The sequence below is a fragment of the Lycium ferocissimum genome, chromosome 9, assembly GCF_029784015.1.
Source record: "Lycium ferocissimum isolate CSIRO_LF1 chromosome 9, AGI_CSIRO_Lferr_CH_V1, whole genome shotgun sequence".
Classification (NCBI taxonomy): Eukaryota; Viridiplantae; Streptophyta; class Magnoliopsida; order Solanales; family Solanaceae; genus Lycium; species Lycium ferocissimum.
In genome coordinates this window covers 35264476-35287415 of record NC_081350.1, presented here as the reverse complement: position 1 = coordinate 35287415, position 22940 = coordinate 35264476, and the positions used below count along the sequence as shown (strand labels likewise).

At 34.7% G+C, this 22940-nt stretch overlaps 1 protein-coding gene across 6 annotated transcripts; it reads left to right on the top strand.

Annotated features, from left to right (window-relative positions):
• The first annotated feature begins 621 nt into the window (after nucleotides 1–621).
• LOC132030449 (DNA-directed RNA polymerase IV subunit 1) lies at nucleotides 622–16633 on the top strand. Of its 6 annotated transcripts, none has more exons than XM_059420086.1 (20): nucleotides 622–983; nucleotides 5013–5085; nucleotides 5703–5796; nucleotides 6259–6379; nucleotides 6484–6605; nucleotides 6887–6922; nucleotides 7007–7231; nucleotides 8148–8285; nucleotides 8386–8481; nucleotides 8572–10455; nucleotides 10933–11102; nucleotides 11199–11265; nucleotides 11335–11453; nucleotides 11725–11870; nucleotides 12877–13136; nucleotides 13681–13854; nucleotides 14050–14187; nucleotides 14998–15254; nucleotides 15853–15964; nucleotides 16169–16633. In XM_059420086.1, the coding sequence occupies exons 3-20, from the start codon at nucleotides 5710–5712 to the stop codon at nucleotides 16349–16351; spliced, it is 4335 nt and encodes a 1444-aa protein (XP_059276069.1). In that variant the 5' UTR covers nucleotides 622–983; nucleotides 5013–5085; nucleotides 5703–5709; the 3' UTR covers nucleotides 16352–16633. The 6 variants fall into 6 exon arrangements, with proteins under 6 accessions (XP_059276069.1, XP_059276067.1, XP_059276071.1 ...); XM_059420084.1 differs by having other exon boundaries at nucleotides 5013–5095; XM_059420087.1 differs by lacking the exon at nucleotides 622–983 and adding an exon at nucleotides 4424–4924.
• The last annotated feature ends 6307 nt before the right edge of the window (nucleotides 16634–22940 follow it).

The window sequence follows — 22940 nt, the reverse complement described above, 5'->3', positions numbered from 1 at the left end:
TAGAAACTAGAGTAATACTTTTAGGTCTTAGAATTTATATTATGTTTAATTTCTTATGAACGTGATATGAATTAGTGATAAAAAATAATAATTTATATTTGTTCTCTTAATTTTTTTTTCTTCTATGTTATGAATTTGCGCAAGAATGGAGTGGTAGAAGATTTTATTTCATATTGCAAAAGTTTTATGTTCAAATTGTCATCAAAAAATCGGCTTAAAAATATTATTTCGGAAGATGAAAAAAAACTTAAAATTTGGACCGTCACATGTTGCCTTTTACCATTTGGGTTGACATTTCTTGGCCTTCAATTAAAAACTGCCAAATCCTAGCCATTTAATTCTTTGGTTCTTTAATTTAAGCCACCCCATATTGACACTCTAATCTGGGAAGGCAAATTTGATTCCAAACTTTGACGGAGAGGGCAAATTTGATCCCAAACTTTGACGGAGAGCAAATTTAAACTATAAATCATACTTGAAGGGTAAATTTGACCCTTTTCCCATTTAGATATTATGCTTTTTTTAACTATTAACTCAATAGAAAAGAATCAATATATGTAATTATTAAGTACAAAAACTAGAGTTTAATATGTGACCAAATCCAAAACCCTGCATAGACAGACGCCACTTTGGCTTTGCCATTTTTTTTTCCTCTTTCTTGACAGGAATTTGACGGTTTCCTCGATTGTTGAGTCCAGTCTACATGTATAATTTTAATGCCCCTGGCTTTCTCATTAATTACCATTTTATCTGGAACATGTCTAGTGTAAGTATATATATCCCAAAAATAATTTCATTTTTCTTAAACCTCTCTGATTTTAGCTACTCTTGTGTTGTTTAAAGTGCATCAGCTTTTCTCAGTAACACAAGACAGTAGTCTCTTCACTTACCCCACCACTCCACCCCACCCTACCCCGCCACCCTACTAAAACAACCCCACCCACCACTCCACCCAAGAGAACAAAGCTGCTCAGCCCTCAAAGGTATGTGTAAAAAAGCTTTGATAAAAATCAATTCTTTTTTTTGGAATGTTTGAATGGGGTTCATTCTTGATTCTTTAACTTTGAATGTGAATGTTTATGTTGAATGATCATGTCATTTTTTTGTTGATTCTGATTGGTTTGTTTGATGTAAAGATTGTTTTTTTCCTTTTCTAGGTGTATATGTGTATATGTTTAGTGTTGTTTCTTGTTGTTTTTGCATGTGTTTGTGTTCTTGATGATGAGAAATGGTGTTGGGCAATGTGGATTACAAGTTTTCTTTGATTTTTTCTTTTTTTGGATTAATGGGTATTTGTTTCTTGAAATGGTTTGTTTATAGAGGGGGGTTTTGGAATCAATGGGGTTTTAGTTTTTTTTTTTTTTTTTTTTTTGGTAAAACACAAAACATTGAGTTCTCTTGTTCTACACTTGTGAGTGTTTTTGGTTTTCGATAATGAAGCATCATAAATGATTTTAATGTGAATGTATATCGTTAGTTTGATGATGATTCCTGTTCATTTTTTGGGAGAAATTTTTTTGGTAAAAAACAAAACTTTGAGTTATCTTGTTTTACACTTGTGAGTGTTTTTGGTTTTCGATGATGAAGCATCATAAATGATTTTAATGTGAATGTATATCATTTGTCGGATGATGATTCCTGTTCATTTTTTAGGAGAAAGATTGTTTTTTTTTTTGGGTAAAAAACATAACTTTGAGTTCTCTTGCTTTACACTTGTGAGTGTTTTTGGTTTTCGATGATGAAGCATCATAAATGATTTTAACGTGAATGTATATCATTTGTCGGGTTGCTGCAGAGTCTTAATGAATTTTAGGTTTGAGTGCTTTATTAGGTTCGGATACTTTATTCGAGAACATTGGTGTTCTTGAATCAGTTTCATTACCTGATTTCTTTCTAGAGTGGAGGTTAAATTGTTATCTTCTGATGCCAAGAGATTATTTTTTTTTGTTTTTAAATAAAAAAATGTTGATTTGGCATGATTTTAATGGAAGAAAGTTGATTTTTTTTTCTCAACAACAACAACAACGACATACCCAGTGTAATCCCACAATTGGGGCCTGGGAAGGGTAAAGTGTACGCGTTACCTCTACCTCGGGAGGTAAAGAGGTTGTTTCCACTAAACCCTAGACTCAAAGAATGGGCAAAAAGTACCCGTGTACAAGAAGTATACCAAAAAGTAGAAAACCTTACAAAAAAAAAACATATGGTTCTGTACGAACCTCGTTGGTGCAAGGCAATAAGGAATAAGAGGCTATTCCTCAAGTGTAAAAAATCCCTTTCCATTCTATAAAAGCTCTCGCGGTGTTTACTTTCATGTTGAGTGGAAGGGCATGTGAGCATATATGTTTTGTCGTATTTTGGATTAGATTCGTTTTGGGGCATTAACTTTGTTAGAATGTAGGATATCTCCTATATCGGATATATATGGGCATCCGAGGAGGTTTCTAATTCCCCACTCATTCCCCGCAAGGTTTTAAGTTTGGTGCGTAGGTTCTTTTACATGTTAAAAGAGCCATGGTTTAGTAAACCTGTTTTCACAATAATTCTCTCTAAGCTATTCTATTGCATTGGTCATAAGATATATAAGGCGTTTATAAAGGTCTTAATGCTTCCCTCATAGCTTTAGCTGGTCATAAGATATATAAGGTGCTTCGCGCGGTTATTTAAAAATATTAGTGAATTTATCGAGCAATTATTTTCTAAATTAAATACGATTTGAGAAGTTAAACAAATTCTTTTACAACTATATTTTTTGAAGCATTCCTTAAATGTTATAAGCTATCAAGAATGTAATTTACTTTGCTTTGCGCATGTTCTAAATATATGAACATATTTCACAAAAGGAAAAAAAAATTCAATAACCAAATCTGAAATGACAAAGTCTATATGCTAACCATTATTCTTAATTCCAACACTCATGTTGATGTAGAAGTAATGGAAAGAGAGTGGTTAAAAGTTGTGGTTATAAGTGCGTGGTTTCATTTTAAATAGAAAATGCGTGTAAAAAGGTGTTTGTCTTCCTTGCTTTTTGTCGTTTTTATTTCTGACATCCATCCTTTAATGTCCCGATGTAGGAATCTTCACACTCCCAACGCAACACAAGCAGATAGTGAAAAAACAAATTAAGATATATGTTTGTCTTTCTTGCTTTTTGTCGTTTCTATTTTTGAATTCCATCCTTTAATGTGCCGATGCGGGAATCTTCATACTCCCAACACAACACAAGCAGATAGTGAAAAAATTTAAGATATATGTTTGTCTTCCATGCTTTTTGTCGTTTCTATTTCTGACTTCAATTGTAATTACTCCCTTACCATTAGTTAAAAAGGAGGAGTGGGAATTTGTTTGGTCATTGATGAAGAAGCATTTATATTTCATTAATTGCTGCAACCTTTCCTTGGTAGGAGTCGGTCTGCACACCTTTCCGTTTTCACTGGGTTGTTGTTGTTGTTGTGTAGTTTTTTTTTAAGGAAGAGAACACACCTTTTGAGGAGGAAGAGACCTAGGGTAACCACAATTAAAGACGTGACTTTTCATGATTACTTATTCGCTCATCGATGTAGTGAATCAGATGCAACGGGACACCCATTCACGCTATAGCCAAACTATATTCACGTTATTCCTAGAGCTAATAAAACGACAAGTGCAATAATAGCATAGAATTTTTGGTTATTCCTAGAGCTAATAAAACGACAAGTGCAATAATAGCATAAATTTTTTGGTTAGGGGGCTATTATGCGGTCTTAACAAGGCCAGTATGGTCTAAGCATGGTTGGGTCAAGGTTGTGTGGATTTTTGGAGAAGGTGGGAGAACGAAATAAATTTTTAACCCATTTGCTTCAATCAATCAACTACGTCTCAATTCCAAATTAGTCGGGGTCGGTGGTATAAATCCTCTCTATATTCATCCGCTCTAGTGAGACTTATTTCATTCCAATACTAGATAATTTCTCAATGAAAATAGGTGCTCTTAAGAAAATTGAGTCTTAAACTTGACTAATTGGTATCTTTATATGGGTCCTTTGTTTCCGTTACGTTTTGTTCTTTAGCTAAGTCCACATTTATTCCGAAAGTTAATAGGTCTTTCAGACTTTACTCCATGAGATTTTAGGTCTACCCACCCTTTTTTTTTTTTTCACATTTAGAGTGTGTTTGGTAGGGAGGAAAACATTTACCAGATATGTTTTCCGATTTTCCCATGTTGGGTTGGTATAAATATTTTCTCTAGGAAAACAAGTTCCTTATGAATGAGGAAAATGACTTCTCTAATAGAAGTAACGAAAACAAGTTCAATGCCCATTATTATCTCCTCCAATGCCCCCCCACCCCTTGATCATCCCATCCCATCCCACCCCCGAACCTCCCCCCCCCCCCCCCCCCTAAATCCCACCCCCATAGTGTTTTGCTAGATTACATACAAATGCTCTTGGAATAATATTATTCTGCTTACTTACCAAACACTAGAAAGTAAGTAAGAAATCCGCTTGCTTTCCAAGAAAACATTTTCTAGGAAAACATTTTCCTTCATACCAAACACACCGTTAGTCTTTATAATGTTGTACCTATCGACCGGTACATTTGAAAGTCACGATCAAATAATCTTGGTTGACCTTTTATTTTGGTTCTCTTGTTGTATTCTCTGTGTGCAGCTTTTATCTTGATATCCATCTTGGCATTCACATTTTTATGAAACTCACCTTTTGGTTATGTAGGGTGTGTAATATCGTTGGGCTCAACTATTCTATATAACTTACCTTTTACTTCGTTAGATAACATCGCAGTCTTATTGCATCTTCATCTATTATTCCATGTTCTCTTAACTAAGAATCTTATGGAATTGCTTCTTAAGTGCTTTTCGCAAACCAAAACATTATTTTAGCAATATCATCAAATCACCAAAGGAATATGGAAGGTGGTTCTCCTTGTAAAACATTCTCCCCTTAAATGAAAGAAACAACTCAGTTTTAGCATCTGGTACTTGAAAATGATAGTTGGAGATCTTTGTATGACAGGCTGGCAAGTTTACATCCAGGTTTTGGTTTTGAGTTGACTCTCCACAGTCCAAGCCCAGACTTGGCTAGTCAGGTTTGCGGAGGTATAGTTCTTCTATGTTCCATTCCGATGCAAGTGATTGATATTTACATCTTATTTGTTACAAGGCATAGTTAATGGATTTCAAATCCCTCATTTTAGTTGTCATCTAAGGAATCCCTCATTTTAGTTGTCATCTAAGGAACTAAGTATTCTAGATATAGAACTAAGAATATGGATTCAAAATTTTTTATATGCTAACATGTTACTTCAGGAATTTAAAATTGTCAAATCAAATTCTTTGGGAAGGCTGATAAACAACTCATCCCAAGTATGACTAGATTTCTTTTAATTTATAGATGGTTTTGTTCTGTTCTAAATGTTAAATAGACCTTTTTTTTTAAAAAAAAAAAAAATGTCACAGGGGTTCTGGCTTTGTTTAATCTAGAGAGATATAATAGCTATGTGGGCCGTGATTGTTTATATGCTTGTAAACTGTTGACATGTTTTCTTAAATAAAGCTTAATTGGCTTGTCCTACTGCATTGGGATGGATTTAATTTGAAGGCATTACTGAAATATTATCTCATTGTTACATGAATTATGTTTACTCTTTTTTTTTTTTTTTTTTTTTTGGTTCTTGTACTCTTGAACCTCCTTGTTATTTTCCAGAGTTTAGATGGAGCGTGATCTAAATATTGAGCTGCAAGTGCCAGAAGGTACTCTGAGGGGCATAAATTTCAATATCTTATCAGAGACTGATGCAGTAAGTATATGCCAAACTTTTGATGTAAATTAAATTAGAAAGTGTGTCCATTTTTCTTAAATATAGGTCTCTTTTCTCTACTCATAATTACATTACTGTGCTGCTTCAAAAATCTGACAGTCCCCTGTTCTATACTTTTTATTCCTAGAAATATCAAAAAACCCGTAAAAGTAATCTAAAACAGAAATTTGGAACCCACAACAACAAAAACATACCCAGTGTAATCCCACGAGTGGGGTCTGGGGAGGGTAGGATGTACACTGACCTTACCTCTAGCTTTGTGGGGGTAGAGAGGCTGTTTCCAATAGACCCTCGGGTATTAGTCTAGTCTTTATTGGCTGTATCAAGTCTGATTAAGGCTTGTAAATTTTGGGACAGATGACGTTTCTAATTGTAGACCTTCTGAGAACTTTAGTTATCAAATGGAGCTGATTCACATTATGCATTTCTTGCTTTTTTTAGGCCAAATTGTCAGCTAAGGTAATTGGAGCAGTTAATGAAGTAACAGATCCCGCATTGGGATTTCCAAATCCAATCTTTGAGTGTTCGACATGTGGTGCAAAAGATGGGAAAAACTGTGAAGGTATGACAGATGCTGATAATTTGATAATAGCTGATGCATTACTGCTTTAACACCTTCAGGGAAGCAATCATGTTAATTTTATTATTCTTTTACATCCTTTCCAGGTCACTTGGGATTAATAATCTTTCCATATACAATTCTGAATCCGTATTTCGTATCGGAGGTTGCTCAGATCCTGAAGAAGATATGTCCAGGGTGTAAATCTGTCCGTCGTGATAAGGTCAAGGTTAGGTACTACTGTACACTCAGTACTGAAACTTGATATTATGTCATTAAAACGAACTTTAGCTGCACAGCTTATTTTTCCTGTTACATATGTGGTCAGCTATTTGTCACAAGAACATCTTAGAAATTCTTCAGATGAATGCATGTAGGGAAGTAACTACTTTTTTTAACTCAGTTACTAACAGCTGTTTAGTGTTACTTTAGTAAATGCACTTGACATATCAATGTTGCTGCTTTTCTAGTTGCTCCCAGAGTGATCATTCTTTGCTTTGCCTTTTACAGGGTGCTGATAGGACATCTGCCTGCAAATACTGTGATGTGAGTCTGGTCGTAAGTTATGTTATGTTCTTTCAATCTTTCCCTTGTTTTTAATTTCTTGACCTGTATCTATCTGATAAGCAGGGAATTTTAAGAGGCTATCCACCAACGAAATTTAAAGTATCTCCTAGAGACACGTTTGGGAGGACTGCCATTATAGCGGAAGTTAATGAAAATTTGTTAAAGAAGCTTCAGCATACTTCTGGAGGAAGTTTGGCATCTGACTATTGGGATTTCATTCCATATGATGCACAACAAGATGCAAGCTTAAATTCTTCCAAGTACAAAAGAGTTTTATCACATGCTCAGGTAGCAATATTTCTTACTAGTTATAAGTTTGTTTCTGGCACTCTGCCATGGTGTCTAAGTTTCACGATGTTTTTATCTTTTAAGATAATTTCTTTGGGGAAGTAAAACTTCTATTTATTGTTTTCTTCTGTTCATGATAAGTCTTATCTCCTACTGATTAGATACAACTTGAAGATTGAATAGCCCTTTCACTGATAACTAAGAAATTTTATATTGCTGAAGACCTTCTTTGGGTAGCATAAATGGAGAGAAAAAAGGATGGGACCAATTCCTACTGGTAATGATTCTGGGATTTTAGATGATAGAAAAAAGAAGCAACTGATTTTGGATTGTTTTTCAGTGGGTTCCAAGGGGTGAAGAAGAAGGGGTATGCAACTAATTTTAAAAAAAGAAACATATGGAACCCACAATTAAGTGTCAAGACAATGCAAATGAGTGGTGGATGTAGAAAAAAAAAAATATTTTCCATGTCAGCAGCAATTGAACAACATACAAGGGTAGCGGTGTTTATTAATAGACATTTTGTCAAGTGGAGGTGTTTAAATGAAAGCAAAACGGTAATTTTTTTATAACCGTGGTGTGTGGGCCAGCTTGCGCGCACCTCAACTAATTCCACGGGATACCTGACACCTCCCAACAGCAACATGTACCAAAATGTCCACCAAGGCTAGGACATATGGGAAGAAATCGCCTAGTGTTTTTGTATTTTCTGGGATTTGAACCTGAGATAGTTGGGGGGCCGGCTTTAAATTCGGTGCTAGTACATATGTCAATTAGATGTTAAGCCTTTTTAATGCTGTCCAAGGCTTTGTGATGGAACAGTGAACTAGCTTCTCTGTGTTTTTCGCTAGTGATTTATGTTTTTGCTGTCTTGCTTCTGTTCTTTGGTGCATCTGATTAACTTTCTGACATTTAGGTATATAGCATTCTGAAAGATGTTGATCCAGGGTTTCTTGAAGGACTTCTCAAAAGGAAGAACTCAATCTTCCTTAATAGCTGCCTTTTGACTCCTAATTGTCATCGAGTTACTGAATTTGGGCAGCATATGATATTTGTAAGTGAGAAATGTGTATTTTCTTTAACGGTATTATTGATACCCATTTTTGGTACTCAGCTTTCTAATACCCTGATATGTGCTGCTTTTAATGTCCCAGGATGAAAGTAATAGGCATTTCAGAAAGATGATTGACTTTAGAGGAACAGCAAATGACTTGAGCGTGTGTGTTTTAGATAGAATTAAAGCTTCCAAGGCAAGAAATTCAACCATGTTTCCTCTTTCCCTTTCTTTATTAGCTTTTGTTGAACTATGCCAGAGTTGATTTGAGCCTTTACTACTGCAGATACGTGCCGAGAGATCGATAATCAACGATCCTAATGCCCCTGCTACTGGTTTGAAGTATGTGAAAGAACTAGTTCTGGCAAAACGCACTAATCATGCTTTCCGCATGGTTGTGGTTGGTGATCCTAACATAGAGCTAGGTGAAATTGGTATTCCCCGTCATGTTGCGGAGAATCTCCACTTTGCAGAACCTCTAAGTTCGCGGAATTGGGAAAAGCTGACTGATCAATGTGATCTTATGATTCTTCAGAAGGGAAGGATTGTCGTCCGCAGAAATGGTGTCTTAGTTCCTATTAGTGTAATGGACCAGTTGCATAGAGGGGATATTATATATAGACCTCTTATTGATGGAGATGTTGTGTTGATAAACCGACCTCCGTCTATTCATCAACATTCACTAGTTGCTCTGTCTGTTAGGATTCTTCCAATAAATTCTGTTCTTTCAATTAATCCCCTTGTCTGTTCTCCATTCCGTGGGGATTTTGATGGCGATTGCCTTCATGGTTATATTCCCCAATCAGTCGATTCTAGGATTGAGCTTAATGAGCTTGTTGCTCTGAATCAGCAGTTGATTGACGGACAGAATGGTCAAAATCTTCTTTCATTAAGTCACGATAGCTTAACTGCTGCTCATTTAATTTTGGAACAAGGAGTTTTCTTGGACCAGTTCCAGATGCAGCAGCTACAAATGTTTTGTCCCCGTCAAGCGGGAATGCCTGCTATCTTAAGAGCACCATCAGGTAACAAGTGTTATTGGACTGGGAAACAGTTATTCAGCTTGTTTTTGCCATCAGACCTTGAATATAATTTTCCATCAAATGACGTCTGTATTAGTGAGGGGGAAATTGTGACATCTTCTGGTGGGTCTTCTTGGCTGCATGATTCCAGTGAAAATCTTTTTTATAGTCTTGTTAAACGCCATGGAGGTGAAACTCTTGACCTCCTTTATGCTGCACAGACTGTTCTTTGTGAGTGGCTGTCGATGAGGGGCCTTAGTGTTTCATTGTCCGATCTTTACATATCTTCTAATCCATATTCCCGCGAAAATATGATCGATGAGGTCTTTTCCGGTTTGCAAGAGGCAGAACGACTATCGTATATCCAACTGCTGATGATAAAGTATAATAAGGATTTCCTTGCTGGAAGCTTAGAAGAAAGCAAGAACTCCATGGGTTTTGATTTGGAGTTTATGTCTATCATGCAGCAGAAATCAGCTTCCCTGAGTCAAGCTTCTGCTACTGCTTTCAAGAAAGTTTTCCGGGATGTCCAGAATTTGGTATATAATTATGCCAGCAACGAGAATTCATTTCTGGCTATGTTAAAAGCTGGGAGTAAAGGCAACCTCTTAAAACTGGTCCAACACAGCATGTGTCTTGGTTTGCAGCAGTCTTTGGTTCCATTATCATTTAGAATGCCCCGCCAACTTTCTTGTGATGCATGGAACAATCACAAATCACATCGTATTTTTGAGAAAGCTCATAACAATATCCCATGTGCTGTGGTTGAGAATTCATTTCTTGCGGGTTTGAATCCTCTGGAGTGTTTTGTGCATTCGTTAACCACCCGCGATAGTTCTTTTAGTGGACATGCTGATGTTTCGGGAACTTTGAACCGTAAGCTTATGTTTTTCATGCGTGATGTGTACGTTGGATATGATGGAACAGTGAGAAATGCTTACGGGAATCAGATTGTGCAGTTCTCTTACTATGAAACAGACCGAATTGCTTCTACTAAGGGCACTGGTGATGCAGACCGAATTGCTTCTCATGCAATTGGTGGTCATCCCGTTGGTTCATTGGCAGCCTGTGCCATTTCAGAAGCTGCATATAGTGCTTTGGATCAACCTGTCAGTGCACTTGAGTCATCACCTTTATTAAACCTGAAGGTTATCTCTCTATTTCTGCTGATTTATTATTTTGGGACGTTATACTATGTTATGTTGACCTAAAAACACTGTTTAAACTGAACTATGAAAGCTTTCTATTGGCCTGATCAAACATGAAAAAGATAGAAGCTCTCTATTGACTTCATATAGCCAACCCCAGCTTCTGTGAAAGTTGTTCAATTGACTTCAAAAGCTTCCGTATAAACTTCTTTTTCTTTCTTCATTTGGGGGTTCCCAAGGATTGATTTTTGAATTTCCATGTAATTGCATCTTCTCTCAACATGCACAAGCTATTGCATTGGTAAAACATCGTGTATGACTTTCGTGCCGACTTTTTAACCTCTTGTTGCAAGATTATATGCTCTTTAATAATGTGAATGTTGAGCTGGTTTCTGCTAGTCTGTTTTTGCCCTTTAAGTTGTTTTGTTGCTGAAGTGGCTTGTAAATTTTTTCGCTATTTGGATGTGATTTGAACAGAAAATATTGGAATCTGGAGTAGGGAGTCGTAGTGGCGAGAAAACTGCATCGCTGTTTCTTTCAAAAAGACTTGGCAGATGGGCTTATGGTTTTGAATATGGAGCTTTAGAGGTCAAGGGTCATCTAGAAAGGCTTCTTCTTTCAGATGTTGTTTCTACAGTAATGATATGGTACACTTTCTTCTCACATTTTCACACTTCTGCTATCCAGTTTTATTGATATCCTTTTCTTTATTTCTTATCTGACTAAAGATTTCTATAATGTAGCTTCTCCTCTGAAACACATAAAAGCTCTCACAGTAGTCCCTGGGTCTGTCATTTTCATATAGATAAGGTAATGCCATAAGAACTTCATTTCTTAATAGTTTATTGGTTTTGTGCTCTTAAATTTTTGATCTCTTAGGAAAACGTGAAGACAAAAAGGCTTAAGCTGAGATCAGTTTTAGATGCTCTTAATATGAGATATCATGCAGCAAGAAAGAAAGCTGGAACTGATCTTCCAAACCTGCATATGACATGCAAGTAAGATGCTTTGCTTTGAGTTTCATCTTTTAATTGTTTTTGGATGCATGGAAATAGGAATATCAGGAAAGTAAATTCAGTTGTTCATGTTCCAGGTTACATTTTGTTTCCTACCGGATTTTAGACTTACTTTGTCACCGAAACTGTTACTTATTTGGTCCCAGCTTTTAGTGTTATGAAATTGAATCATTCTGAATCCTCCACTACCTTATTGCTCTTCTACTGTCTCTTGGTCACTGTTTGAGCCTTCGTATTTCTTCAAAATGTGCAGGGATTGTTCAGTTGCTGAAGCGCGAAAAGAGAATTCCAGAATTTGCATCACAGTTGCTGTGGCTGAGACCTCAAAGGAATCTTTTTCACTTCTGGATACGCTACGTGTTAGGGTGATCCCATTCCTTCTTGAGACGGTGATCAAAGGTTTATATATTTTTTCTACTTTCTGGCTGGCTAGCAAGCTGATGTCCTTGGGCTGTGTTTGTTTATTTGTTATCCTTTTTTTGAGGAGTTTCACTTGCTGTTATTAACAAAGAACCTGAATCTGTTCCTGGCTTGTTATGAAGGAGTTTCACTTGTGCTAGTTACGATGGGTCTTGTATTTATACAACTGGATTTCCTTGTCTGTCAGTATCCATTCCAGCTGATGACTATTGAATCCATTCCAATTATGACTGCAGGACAGATCTCAGAATCTTTAGTGACTTTTAACTAAAAGTTAGCTCAAATTTTTATATTGTTTGGAAACTATTGTGTCGAGGGACGCAAATCCTAGAGGATGTCGGCAAGCTTAGTGTGGGTTTAGAAACCATGAAGTTTACTTGCTATTTACCTATGCATTGGTCCTTACGACTTAGTTTAATTTACTGAAGTTGCTATAATGGTGCAGTAAAGTGGTAAAGAGAAACAACATTTTTCTTGCATGAGTTTGCATGAAAGGGATAAGGACGCTGCTTGATACAGGCAGTATGAGGATTGAATCATAAGTTAAATATATAATATCTGACGAAGTTTGATGAATGATGATAGAGGCTGTCTCAGAAATTAATTGAGCTTTCGCAAAGCCAAAGTTACACATAAGTTCTGGCTTCTTGGACATTGAGTTGTCTAAAGTCATTTCTATCTTTATCTCCCAATCTTCTTAAAGAAAGGTTAATTTGCATGTGAATTCTAACACTTTTGTGGCCTCATTAGATTATAGACGTAATTGAGTTCTTGCAGCCTAAGATTGCAAAAAGATTAATGAATAGCATCTATCACACATGACATTTCAAAATGACTTTAACTTTAGACATCTGTTCTATCACTGAAAAGTTGTGGCACAATGTCTTCTTGTGGATAGCTTTTTGTTACTGAAGGAGCTGCTATTCTGCTAGTATTTGATTTGATGTTTCTTTCTTTCTTTCTTTCTTTTTTTTTTTTTTTTAAGGTTTCTCCGCATTTAAAAAAGTTGATATCTTATGGAGAGAGTTGCCAAGTACATCAAAATCTGGCAGGGGCTCTACCGGGGAACTATATTTGCAGGTCTTCATGTCTGAAAGCTGTGACAGAATCAAATTCTGGAATGCGCTTGTGGATAGTTGCCTCCAAATAAGGGACTTGATTGATTGGGACCGCAGTCATCCTGATGATGTCCATGATCTGACTGTAGCCTATGGAATTGATGTAGCATGGGATTACTTTCTATGTGTAAGTTCTGGTTGGGAGATGAGATCACTATTTTTTGGTCTTAATTTTCAACAGCCGTTTCATTTTTTTTTTTTTTTTTTTTTGATATAATGCATGGTCCTAGTCGAGCATGGTTCCACTATTTTTATTATTATTATTATTGTATCATTATCATATTCTTCAATTTTATCACTACTGCTGTTTCTTTTACTTTGGTTATCTTTACTATCTTTGTTGTCTGTATTTTCCTTTCCTTCAATATTTTCATCAGAACTTTTTTACTCGTGTATTTTCCAAACCTGTTTTGAAAAATGCTTTTCTTGAGCCGAGGGTCTTTCGGAAACCACCTCTCTACCCCACAAAGGTAGCGGAAAGGTCTGCGTACCCCCCCCCCCCCCCCCACACACAAAAGGCCCCACTTGTGGTATCACAATGGGTATGTTGTTGTATAATGCAACCGCATGGTCTTTCCCCTGATGTTAATGTTATTCCACTTACAATTCCTTTTATTCTTTAATCCAAGAATAAAAAGGTATAATTCTGACAATGTTGAGTTGAAGTGCAGAAACTACATTCTGCCGTCTCTGATACTGGCAAGAAAATCCTTCCAGAACACTTGGTACTTGCAGCAGATTGTCTCACAGCTACAGGAGAATTTGTTCCCTTGAGTGCCAAAGGGCTGACCCTGCAAAGAAAGGCTGCTGGTGTTGTTTCGCCGTTTATGCAAGCGTGCTTTTCGGTAATGTTATCCACATTTTACCTTCATTGGCTGAAAGAAAAGAATTTGGATGTAATTTAAGTCTCACCACTTTTCTTACACTTTTTCCCTTTTTCAGTTATTTTAACTTCTAATATTACAAGTGATAATAATTACTGTGTCAACGAGATGTATCTCAAAGTTTTGAAGCTTTTCTGCGCGTTGAACCCAATGTAGAATCCAGGGGACTCATTTGTTAGGGCTGCCAAGATGGGATTAAGTGATGATCTTCAAGGGAGTCTGGAATCACTGGCATGGGGAAAGAGTCCTTCCATAGGCAGTGGTTCTTCATTTGAAATTATCTACTCTGGAAAGGTATCAATCAATTTTCTTTTAGTGAATCTCACACTTGTAGCGTTTTTTAAGTGGAGTTATCAATCTGGTGTACCAATTATATTGCTATGAACTCGGAAGGATTGGCATATTTTCGTTGCACGAGAAAACAAATAATAAAATGATACTCGTCTTCAATGGAGTTGTTCTGGTCATGCTTTCAAATGTAGGATAGGTTCTAACTAGTTCGGCTACTAAACAATCCTAGAGCAACTTTGGAGAATACATATGTTTATTGTTAAAGATAATCATCCCCTATTTTTTTGGCATGCATAGTTACAAAAGAATCTTCTCACCCAAAAAGAGGATATGATTTTCAAAGAGAAAGTAGCCCATAATATTGTGATGCTGTTTTAATGTTTCCTTTAATTTGTGACTACAAAACGCTTTCTTATAATTTTCTTCGCCAGAAGATCTGCAGGTCCGTAATTTTTTTCTTTTGTACCACAGCTTAATAGCCTAATAGCATGTAAAAATTCTTTGGTGTGGGCTGATATTGCCCTTACTATACAAGGCTCTGTCAATGTTACAGAAATATTGCACAGTTACGTTATCATAGGTTGCTTTACCTTATTTTCACCAACTGAACATGCTAGAAGCCTAGAACACTTTGAACATTGAATTTTAATTTTATACACTTCATAATTCTTCAAAGATAATGTGGTATGTGGCTTATCCTCATCCTTGATGTGGTATCATATGTGTTTGTTCTATGGCATCTTAATTCTATTTGATCAGGCATTATTCCTCTATTTAAGACTTTGATTCAAATATCCGGACCTTTTCCGTCAGGGATATGAGCCTGCTAAACCAACAGATGTGTATGCTCTGCTGCGTAACCATGTCACATCAAATAAGCCAAAGGTGAAGGTCACTCTTAATGAAGGCAATGAAATGGCTGGAAAGTCTCTTGCTCAACGTCTTTATAAGCTTGATGATCTCAATAAAAAGTGTTGTAGAAGCCAGTGGTCAATTGCAAATTTGAGAAAATTCCTTTCATTCAACGACATAAAGAAGCTCTCTCAGGCACTGAAGCAAATCTTGTCCAAGTATGTCAACGCTTCTCTAATGCAATTCCTCCTAATTCCTTTTTTCTTACATAAAACTATATCAATGAAAAGATTCAATTCCTGTAAGTTGTATCTTCCAGATTCGGATTCTACAACTTTTGATGTTTTTATGCTTACATACTTCTTTTGTTTCAGCAGTTTGAACTCATGCATTTACTTTTTTAAAAGGAAATATGAAATATGTTCTTCTTATGAGCTATTGGAAACAACTGTGTTTGATGCTTCTAATATATTTTTCATGTTTTCCTATTTCATTGATACAGTTTAGTTCTATTAAATTGTTATTTTTTGGAGTTTGCTTACTTTTTCTCGTATTTCTTTGAAATTAAGTTTCAAATTTATTGGAATGTTAATGGCTCTGATTAGTCTATGTTAACTTTGGCTATGTGTCAATTCATATTTTAATTGTTAATGAGCTCGGGAGAATGCATATTTCTGAGGAAATCCATAATATTTTGCTACATTGCTTGTTCATGTATCATCTTTCCTTTTCATGTTGCTTACCCTACTTTTTTTTTGGAAGTGACTTTTCTAGTTCAAATTTCTCACTAAATTATAATGGTTAAAAATGGTGCAGATATGCTATTGATTGCGCGTTAAGTGAAGCAGACAAGTCCCTAGCAATGATGGCATTACATTTTCATCCCCGAAGGAGTGAGAAGATTGGAAAAGGCGCACTGGAAATAAAGGTGATCTAGACGAAAGTGTTCTTGATTATTGAGAAATACTAGTTAAAGTCATTAAATGAATGCTGATCAGCTGATGTTTAGAAAGATTGGTTGAAACCTATTTAGTTAAATTGCTAGAATTATTTGGATTTTCTCTGTCATGTTTAATCAATACCTTCTTTATTTTCTGCTAAATTACTAATGGTCTTTCCCTTTTATCAACAGATTGGTTACCACAAAGAATATGAAGATTCGCGCTGCTTTATGTTGGTGCGTACAGATGGAACTGTTGAAGACTTCTCGTATCGCAAGTGCCTACAACATGCTCTGGAACTGATTGCTCCTCAAAAGGCAAAAACCTATAAATGGTTGAATGGAGCATCTGGCACGAGTACGTGCAATTGTTGAACGCCCGTTAGCCAATGGTACGTCAAGACAAATGACGTGATCATGTAACATATAGTTTTACTAAATAGGTAAAACCGATATAGGGTACCCCGTAATCTTATGCTTCTCATTGCTGCTCCCACTAAGGTTTGTTTGCCTTTCATATGGCTTAAGGCAAAGGGAAATTAGTGGGAGTAGCAACGAAAAGCTCTGAGGGGCAATGCATTTCTTGTTGTATTAGTTAAGAATGTTTCATCAATGAAAACAATTTCAAACTTTCAGTAGCTTTACCCTATTTTTCCCATTTGTTGTGTTCTTAAAAGTCTGATTTAGGTTCGTTCTTTAAGGAAATGGTTATTGGCTTTAGACCAAGTCGAAAGTTACATTTTTATGGAACAAGCGGTAGTCCTTTAGCAAATGAACTTGGCCCAAATGCTTGCAAACTTGAGTGGACTTAGTTCAGGCCCAACACCTAGCAATAGCCGAGTTAACTCGGTAGACCAATGATAAAGCCGGTAGGCCAGATTAGGGCGTTCTCCTGATTTTAAGAACTTGTTTTTCTAGAGAAAATATTTTTTTGAAATATTTGTCAAATCAAACATGGAAAAATTGTAAAACATTTTTTAGAAAAGTTGTTACCTAACACACCCTCATTTTTTTGTTATTGTTTTTAATAGCCTTCTTAGTTTTGCCATAATTACATTACTGTCCTTACCACTGGGGCAAATTAATGAGGTAAGGTTGCCACCCAAGTGGGTAATCATATTTTCTTTTGTCTGGGATGTGATGGATTGAGGTATGAGTGTTAATTTGATAAGTGATTGTGGTCGAAATAAGCTAAAATATAAAAGGGAAATTGAACTTTGCTTTTGTAGGAATGGTTTCGTATACTTCTTTTTCATGAACAGTAGAATCAGACATTTAATCCAAAATTTGCTTTTACTAGCTATACGACGGCCTATTTTCCCTTTATGGTAAATGTTTGCTCGTATTAATATAAGAATATGAATGTGGTAGGTTCTTGGCCTATATAAGAAAGATGTGAATTATGAATGATACGAGGGGAAGTTTTTTGTATAACTATTTGGTAAGTCACTGGTCTGATTAATTCAGATTCGCGTCAAGTAGGGACATTTAAGGCGAACACCGCACACTATTAGGAGTTTTTCCACCCTCAAAGTTTGAAACAACCGAGACCTTAGTTAATTGTAGAAGGATCTTATTCATCCCGCTGCATCCCTTTACGGAGAATTTCTCATGTTCCTTATTTTAGTGTCTCAGTTGTCTCCCATGTAAACACTTTAATTGACTTGTAAATGAATGGAGCCCAAGACCTCCTCTGGTCATTGTCAATCAACTTGAGTAGAGAGTTAAATACAAGGTCACAATCATGTTTAGAAGGTTCCTCCAAACAAATTATGTTCATTAGGATGTTTTTCAGCATATGACTATATAAACCAAAGCCTAAACTTTTCGAAACAGAATTGATAATTTAATTTCGCATAAGGTTATTCAACTTGTAGTATGAATTGTGGTCAAGTCATGATAACTTCTTTTTAAAATTATAACATCAATAGATTCACTTTATTTTATGCAACATTATTCTTGTCATTCCAGTTGATTTTAGCTGAAATTACAACCATTTCATTAAAGAAATTTTACTTAATTTTAAAGAAATAAAGTCCCATAGCCCAAATTTATTATTCATACCAACAATCCGACCTATGAGATTAAGAAAAGGTCCAATTCAAGGAACCAATAGTCTTTAGGAGTTCCAACTTCTAGTAGCTCGAATTTAAATTAGTCGGATCTCTAATTTTCAGTTACTAAATTATTGAAGATTGGTCAGACATTCCTTTTTCTTTGTTTCCAATCATTCTTGTTAAGTTAGGAAAATTAGGTATTTTAGATTATAAAGGACAGGACAATCAAAGATTATTGTTACTAAACTGAGTACCTACAATTTGGCAAAGTATTCTTAGGCTTTTTTAACAGGCCAACTTGATTGTGATTGAAACGAGCTAAAATAACTAAGGAGAAATGAGTAGATAATAATATAGAAACTTAAATTCGTCTGATGGAATGCTCGACGTATATCTCTCTAATTTGCCCATTGTGATGTTTACCGAATTGAAAGACTATCCAAAGCTCACGCAGAAAGCTATTTGCAAAATAATAGTAGCGATATAAAATAACCTTCTCTCGAAGTCTGGTTGTAACAACTCAATTCACCAGTCGTATTATTCACTTTGGATCTAAGCAGGCATGAATTTAAAATGTGTCACTTGGATAATATCTTTTTCATATTTTGTTAATGTGACTCACAACACCATCTCAAAAATGAGGAATTTGACTAAGCTCAGTTGAACGTTGACCCCCCCCCCCCCCCCCGCAAAACCACCCCCAACCCCCATCTAGCGGACAAGTGGATTGGGCTACTATAAAATGGTACTAGACCCACACTCCCATATTACGATGGTAGAACAAAGCTCAACCATAGCACTGAGTCTCTGAGGGGAAAAAGATCCTACGTCGAAGGGCCTGATGCAAGAATTTCAAAGAGAAGAATTATCGGACTCTAGATTGACAAGCTTCTAAAGAATGGTGTATATACCACAACAAATCCTATAAAAAAAAGTGAAATATTTCTATTATATATAAATGTGGTAAAGGGGCGAACACGCTTCCCATGGTTGAAATATGTACCATGACTTTAAAAATTATACACGCAATGAATGCTCGAATTAATATAAGTATGAACGTGGTAGGTTCTTGGCCTATTGAATTATAATGATAGTTATATAAATTATACAATTTAACCAACTATTTTCATATCGTGTATATACGTCATAATACTTAATATTTATTCTCTTCCCATGTATAGATGTATATATATCAAATTTAATTCTCCGACACATTTATTTCCTCCGTGCACTTTTACTTGTTCACTTTTGACTTTTCGTGTTCTAGCCGAATATTTATTTTCTTCTCATGTATAGACATATGCAGTTCAATTTTAATTCTCCTACACAAATTTATTTCCTCCGTGCACTTTAATTTGTTATAAATCCTGAGTGGATATATGCCATACTATTGAATATTTATTCTCTTCTCATGTATATATGTGTGCACTTCAAATTTAATTATCCGACACATATTTATTTCCTCCGTGCACTTTTACTTGTTCACTTTTGACTTTTCACGTTTTTGCTGAATATTTATTTTCTTCCCATGTATACATGTATGCACTTCAATTTTAATTATCCGACACATATTTATTTTCTCCATGCACTTTTATTTGTTCACTTTTGACTTTTCATGTTATTTAACAATTAATAAATGAAGTACTCCTTCCGTTCCGTATTTCTTGGCCACATTACTTGACTTTTCACGTTCTTTAAGAATTAATAAATGAAGTACTCTCTTCGTTCCATATTACTTGGCCACATTACTATACTTAACTTTTCACGTTCTTTAAGAATTAATAAAAATGAAGCACTCCCTTCGTCCATATTACTTGGCCACATTACTAAAAATATATGTTGATTTTTCTATTCTATATTTTTCTTCTTTTCTATTTCTAATATATCTAAGTATAAAGAGAAGACTAACACAGCAATAGAAATTTGTACCACAAGCTATATAAATTGTACATTTTAACCAACTACTTTGTCATATCACGTGGTCATATGTCATAGTACTGAATATTTATCTCTTCTTATGTATACACGTATGCACTTATACTTGTTGACTTTTGACTTTTTAAGTTCTTTAAGAATTAATAAATGAAGTACTTCCTCCATTCCATATTACTTGGCCACATTACTAAACTATTTTTTTACTGAATATTTATTCTCTGCTCATGTATACAAGTATGCATTTCAATTTTAATTGTCCGACATATATTTATTTCATCCGTGCACTTTTACTTGTTCATAAATGAAGTACTCAATATTACTAAAAATATATGTCCAAATTACTTGTTCATTTACAGAACCAAAATAAAATTAATTAAATGTTTTACATCTTATCCTCTCCGTCCCATATTACTTGGCCACATTAATAAAAATATATGTCCAAGTTACTTGTTCATTTACAAAACCAAGATAAAATTAATTAAATCTTTCCCATCTTACCCTTAGTAATAAATGTTCTTGAAAATAAATGTATTTATTGGAGAGAGATAGGGATAAGATAGTAAAATACATCTTTTACTTCTGATTTCTTAACGGCCGTGCAAAAGGGAAAGTGACAAGTAATATGGGACAGAGAAAGTATATATTTTACCATAATATTCATATTTATTGGTGTAAGTCTCAATAGTCTTCGAAAATAATTTGAAAATGAGTAATTAAAGGGTAAAATTAATAATAAGAACACACAAATATTCACTCATTAATTCCATGGAAATTAATGGCCAGCCCCTTCTGCATGATTCTCCTCACTCTTCTTGCGTTGCCTAGCTTGTTGGTCGCCATGATAAATAAAGAAATACAAGAAAAACGATGACATGTATGCAAATACATATGCCTATAATATATGCGTAGTCGTTAGCTTTATACACAATCAACATCATTGAAGTTTCATACTAATTAATAATTACCATATTAGTTTCTTTCTCTTGATATGTTAACGTAGACAAGTAAAAATAAATAGAGGGCGTGACTTTTATCTCCATTTTTCTTTTTTGTCAATACTTTAAACTTGAAGAGGTGACGAATAATAGCAATGCAAATTTGTACCAAAAATTATTTTAATTCTCCTACACATAACTTGTTCACTTTTGACTTTTCACGTTATTTGAGAATTAATAAATAAAGTATACTATATTTTATCATAATATCCATATTTATTGGTGTATAGTCTCAATAGCCTCAGAAAATGATTGGAAAATAAATAATTAATGTGAAGGGTAAAATAAAAAGAAGAATTTTTTTTCTTGATATGTTAACGTCGACAAGTAAAAGTGAAGGGAGGGAGTGACTTTTATCCCCGTTTTCCTTCATTGTCAATACGTTACTTATTTACTCTCCTTTGCAGTCTCTGACTCTCTGGTTATTGTTTTCTTTATATTTTCATTTCAGAATTAAAATTTGGTGATTAATGATATAACATATATCTTTCTAATTTTGATTTATTTGTAACAATTTATTTTATCTATAATTGTTAACATAAAAAATTATAATATATTTTTTAATTAATTTAATAAAAATATTTTATTAGTTTTGCTTTTAAAAAATCCAATATATACAACAATGGTTCTTATGTTTGGATCTGAACAGTTACTTAATTGAAATGGATATTAACCTCGGTATACATATAAAATATTAAAGAATTTAAAAGAAAAAATTTAGAATCAAAATATTAATTTTCCCTCATATTCTTACTAATTTTCTTTTACATCGTTGAACAACTTTCATTGTCATGATAATGAGAAAAAGTACGACTCTTTCCATCTCAAAGAATTAATTCCATCAACTCCATTTTTTAATTATAACTAAAGTGATGGTACACAAAATACATTTTGTATATATTGTTATATATAATAACAATTACAATATTTTTAAAAGTTATTTTCAAAATACAAACCTTAAAGACTGACTAATTAAAATAAATAGATATGTTTGGCCCGTGCATCGCACGGACATGTATTGCTAGTTATATAATAGAAAGGATAAATTGGCATGATATGCACGTTTTAACCTTCATAATAGTGTAGCCTAAGAGAGGAAACAGTAAGTCAAAACGAATAACACATGTCATGAGCTACTGATTAAGCTTTGATAACACTTGCCCCTATAGTCTCAGATATATAGAGTCCTCGATATTTCTCATTTTATATTTTTTTTTCTCAATATATTCTCAGACACGACGAAAAGAAATAAAATATTAATGAACACACCAAATTGCCTTTTGTTTTAAGTTGTCATTGCTCATATTCTTTTTCTTGGATCTCTCAAATAGCACACCAAAAGTGTGTACATCATGTGAATTTGAATTATACTTTATAAAGCTTTTTTACTTTTCTCTCTTATTCCGATGTGGATTCATTTAATTAAGATATCATATACACCTTACTTTCAAAAGCTTGCCAGCTTCTGTCTGTTTTGCTTTATTCGTCCCCATCCGTGCGCCCTCAATCAGAAGCGTCACAAAAAAATAGTTTCATCAAGAAAAACATATTCTTGAAATGGAATTTGAAAATTAAAGTCAGAATTAAAGGAGAGCAAGTGAGTAGAAAAGGCCAAACATGCATATTGTTAGAATACTGGGGAGATTAGGCCTAACATGTAGTCCCTACGGTATGGTGCTTCTATAAAAGGCACAATATTTGTCTTATTAATGAATGGAGCCCAAGCCATAACCAACCATAAGAGGTGCCGATCTAACCAGTTTCAGAGGTGTACTAATCAATGGAATCATAAAACTTACTTTTCTGAAAAAATAAATAAATTATAAACGATCACGACATCTTATTAATATTGATCGAGTGTGGGGGAGAAAATGTTTTGTGGGAATGATTTTACGGACTTCTAGTCTAAAATTATAATTGTAGAGAATTCTTGTTAAAAGAAAATTGTTGTAAAAGATAGTACTAAAAACTCATTTA

Coding starts and splice junctions, on each gene's coding strand:
- LOC132030449 (XM_059420088.1), top strand. CDS start 5,710: ATGGAGCGTGATCTAAATATTGAGCTGCAAGTGCCAGAAGGTACTCTG. Junction 6,380..6,483: donor AGATGGGAAAAACTGTGAAG/GTATGACAGATG, acceptor CATCCTTTCCAG/GTCACTTGGGATTAATAATC. Junction 15,255..15,852: donor CTGAAGCAAATCTTGTCCAA/GTATGTCAACGC, acceptor AAAATGGTGCAG/ATATGCTATTGATTGCGCGT.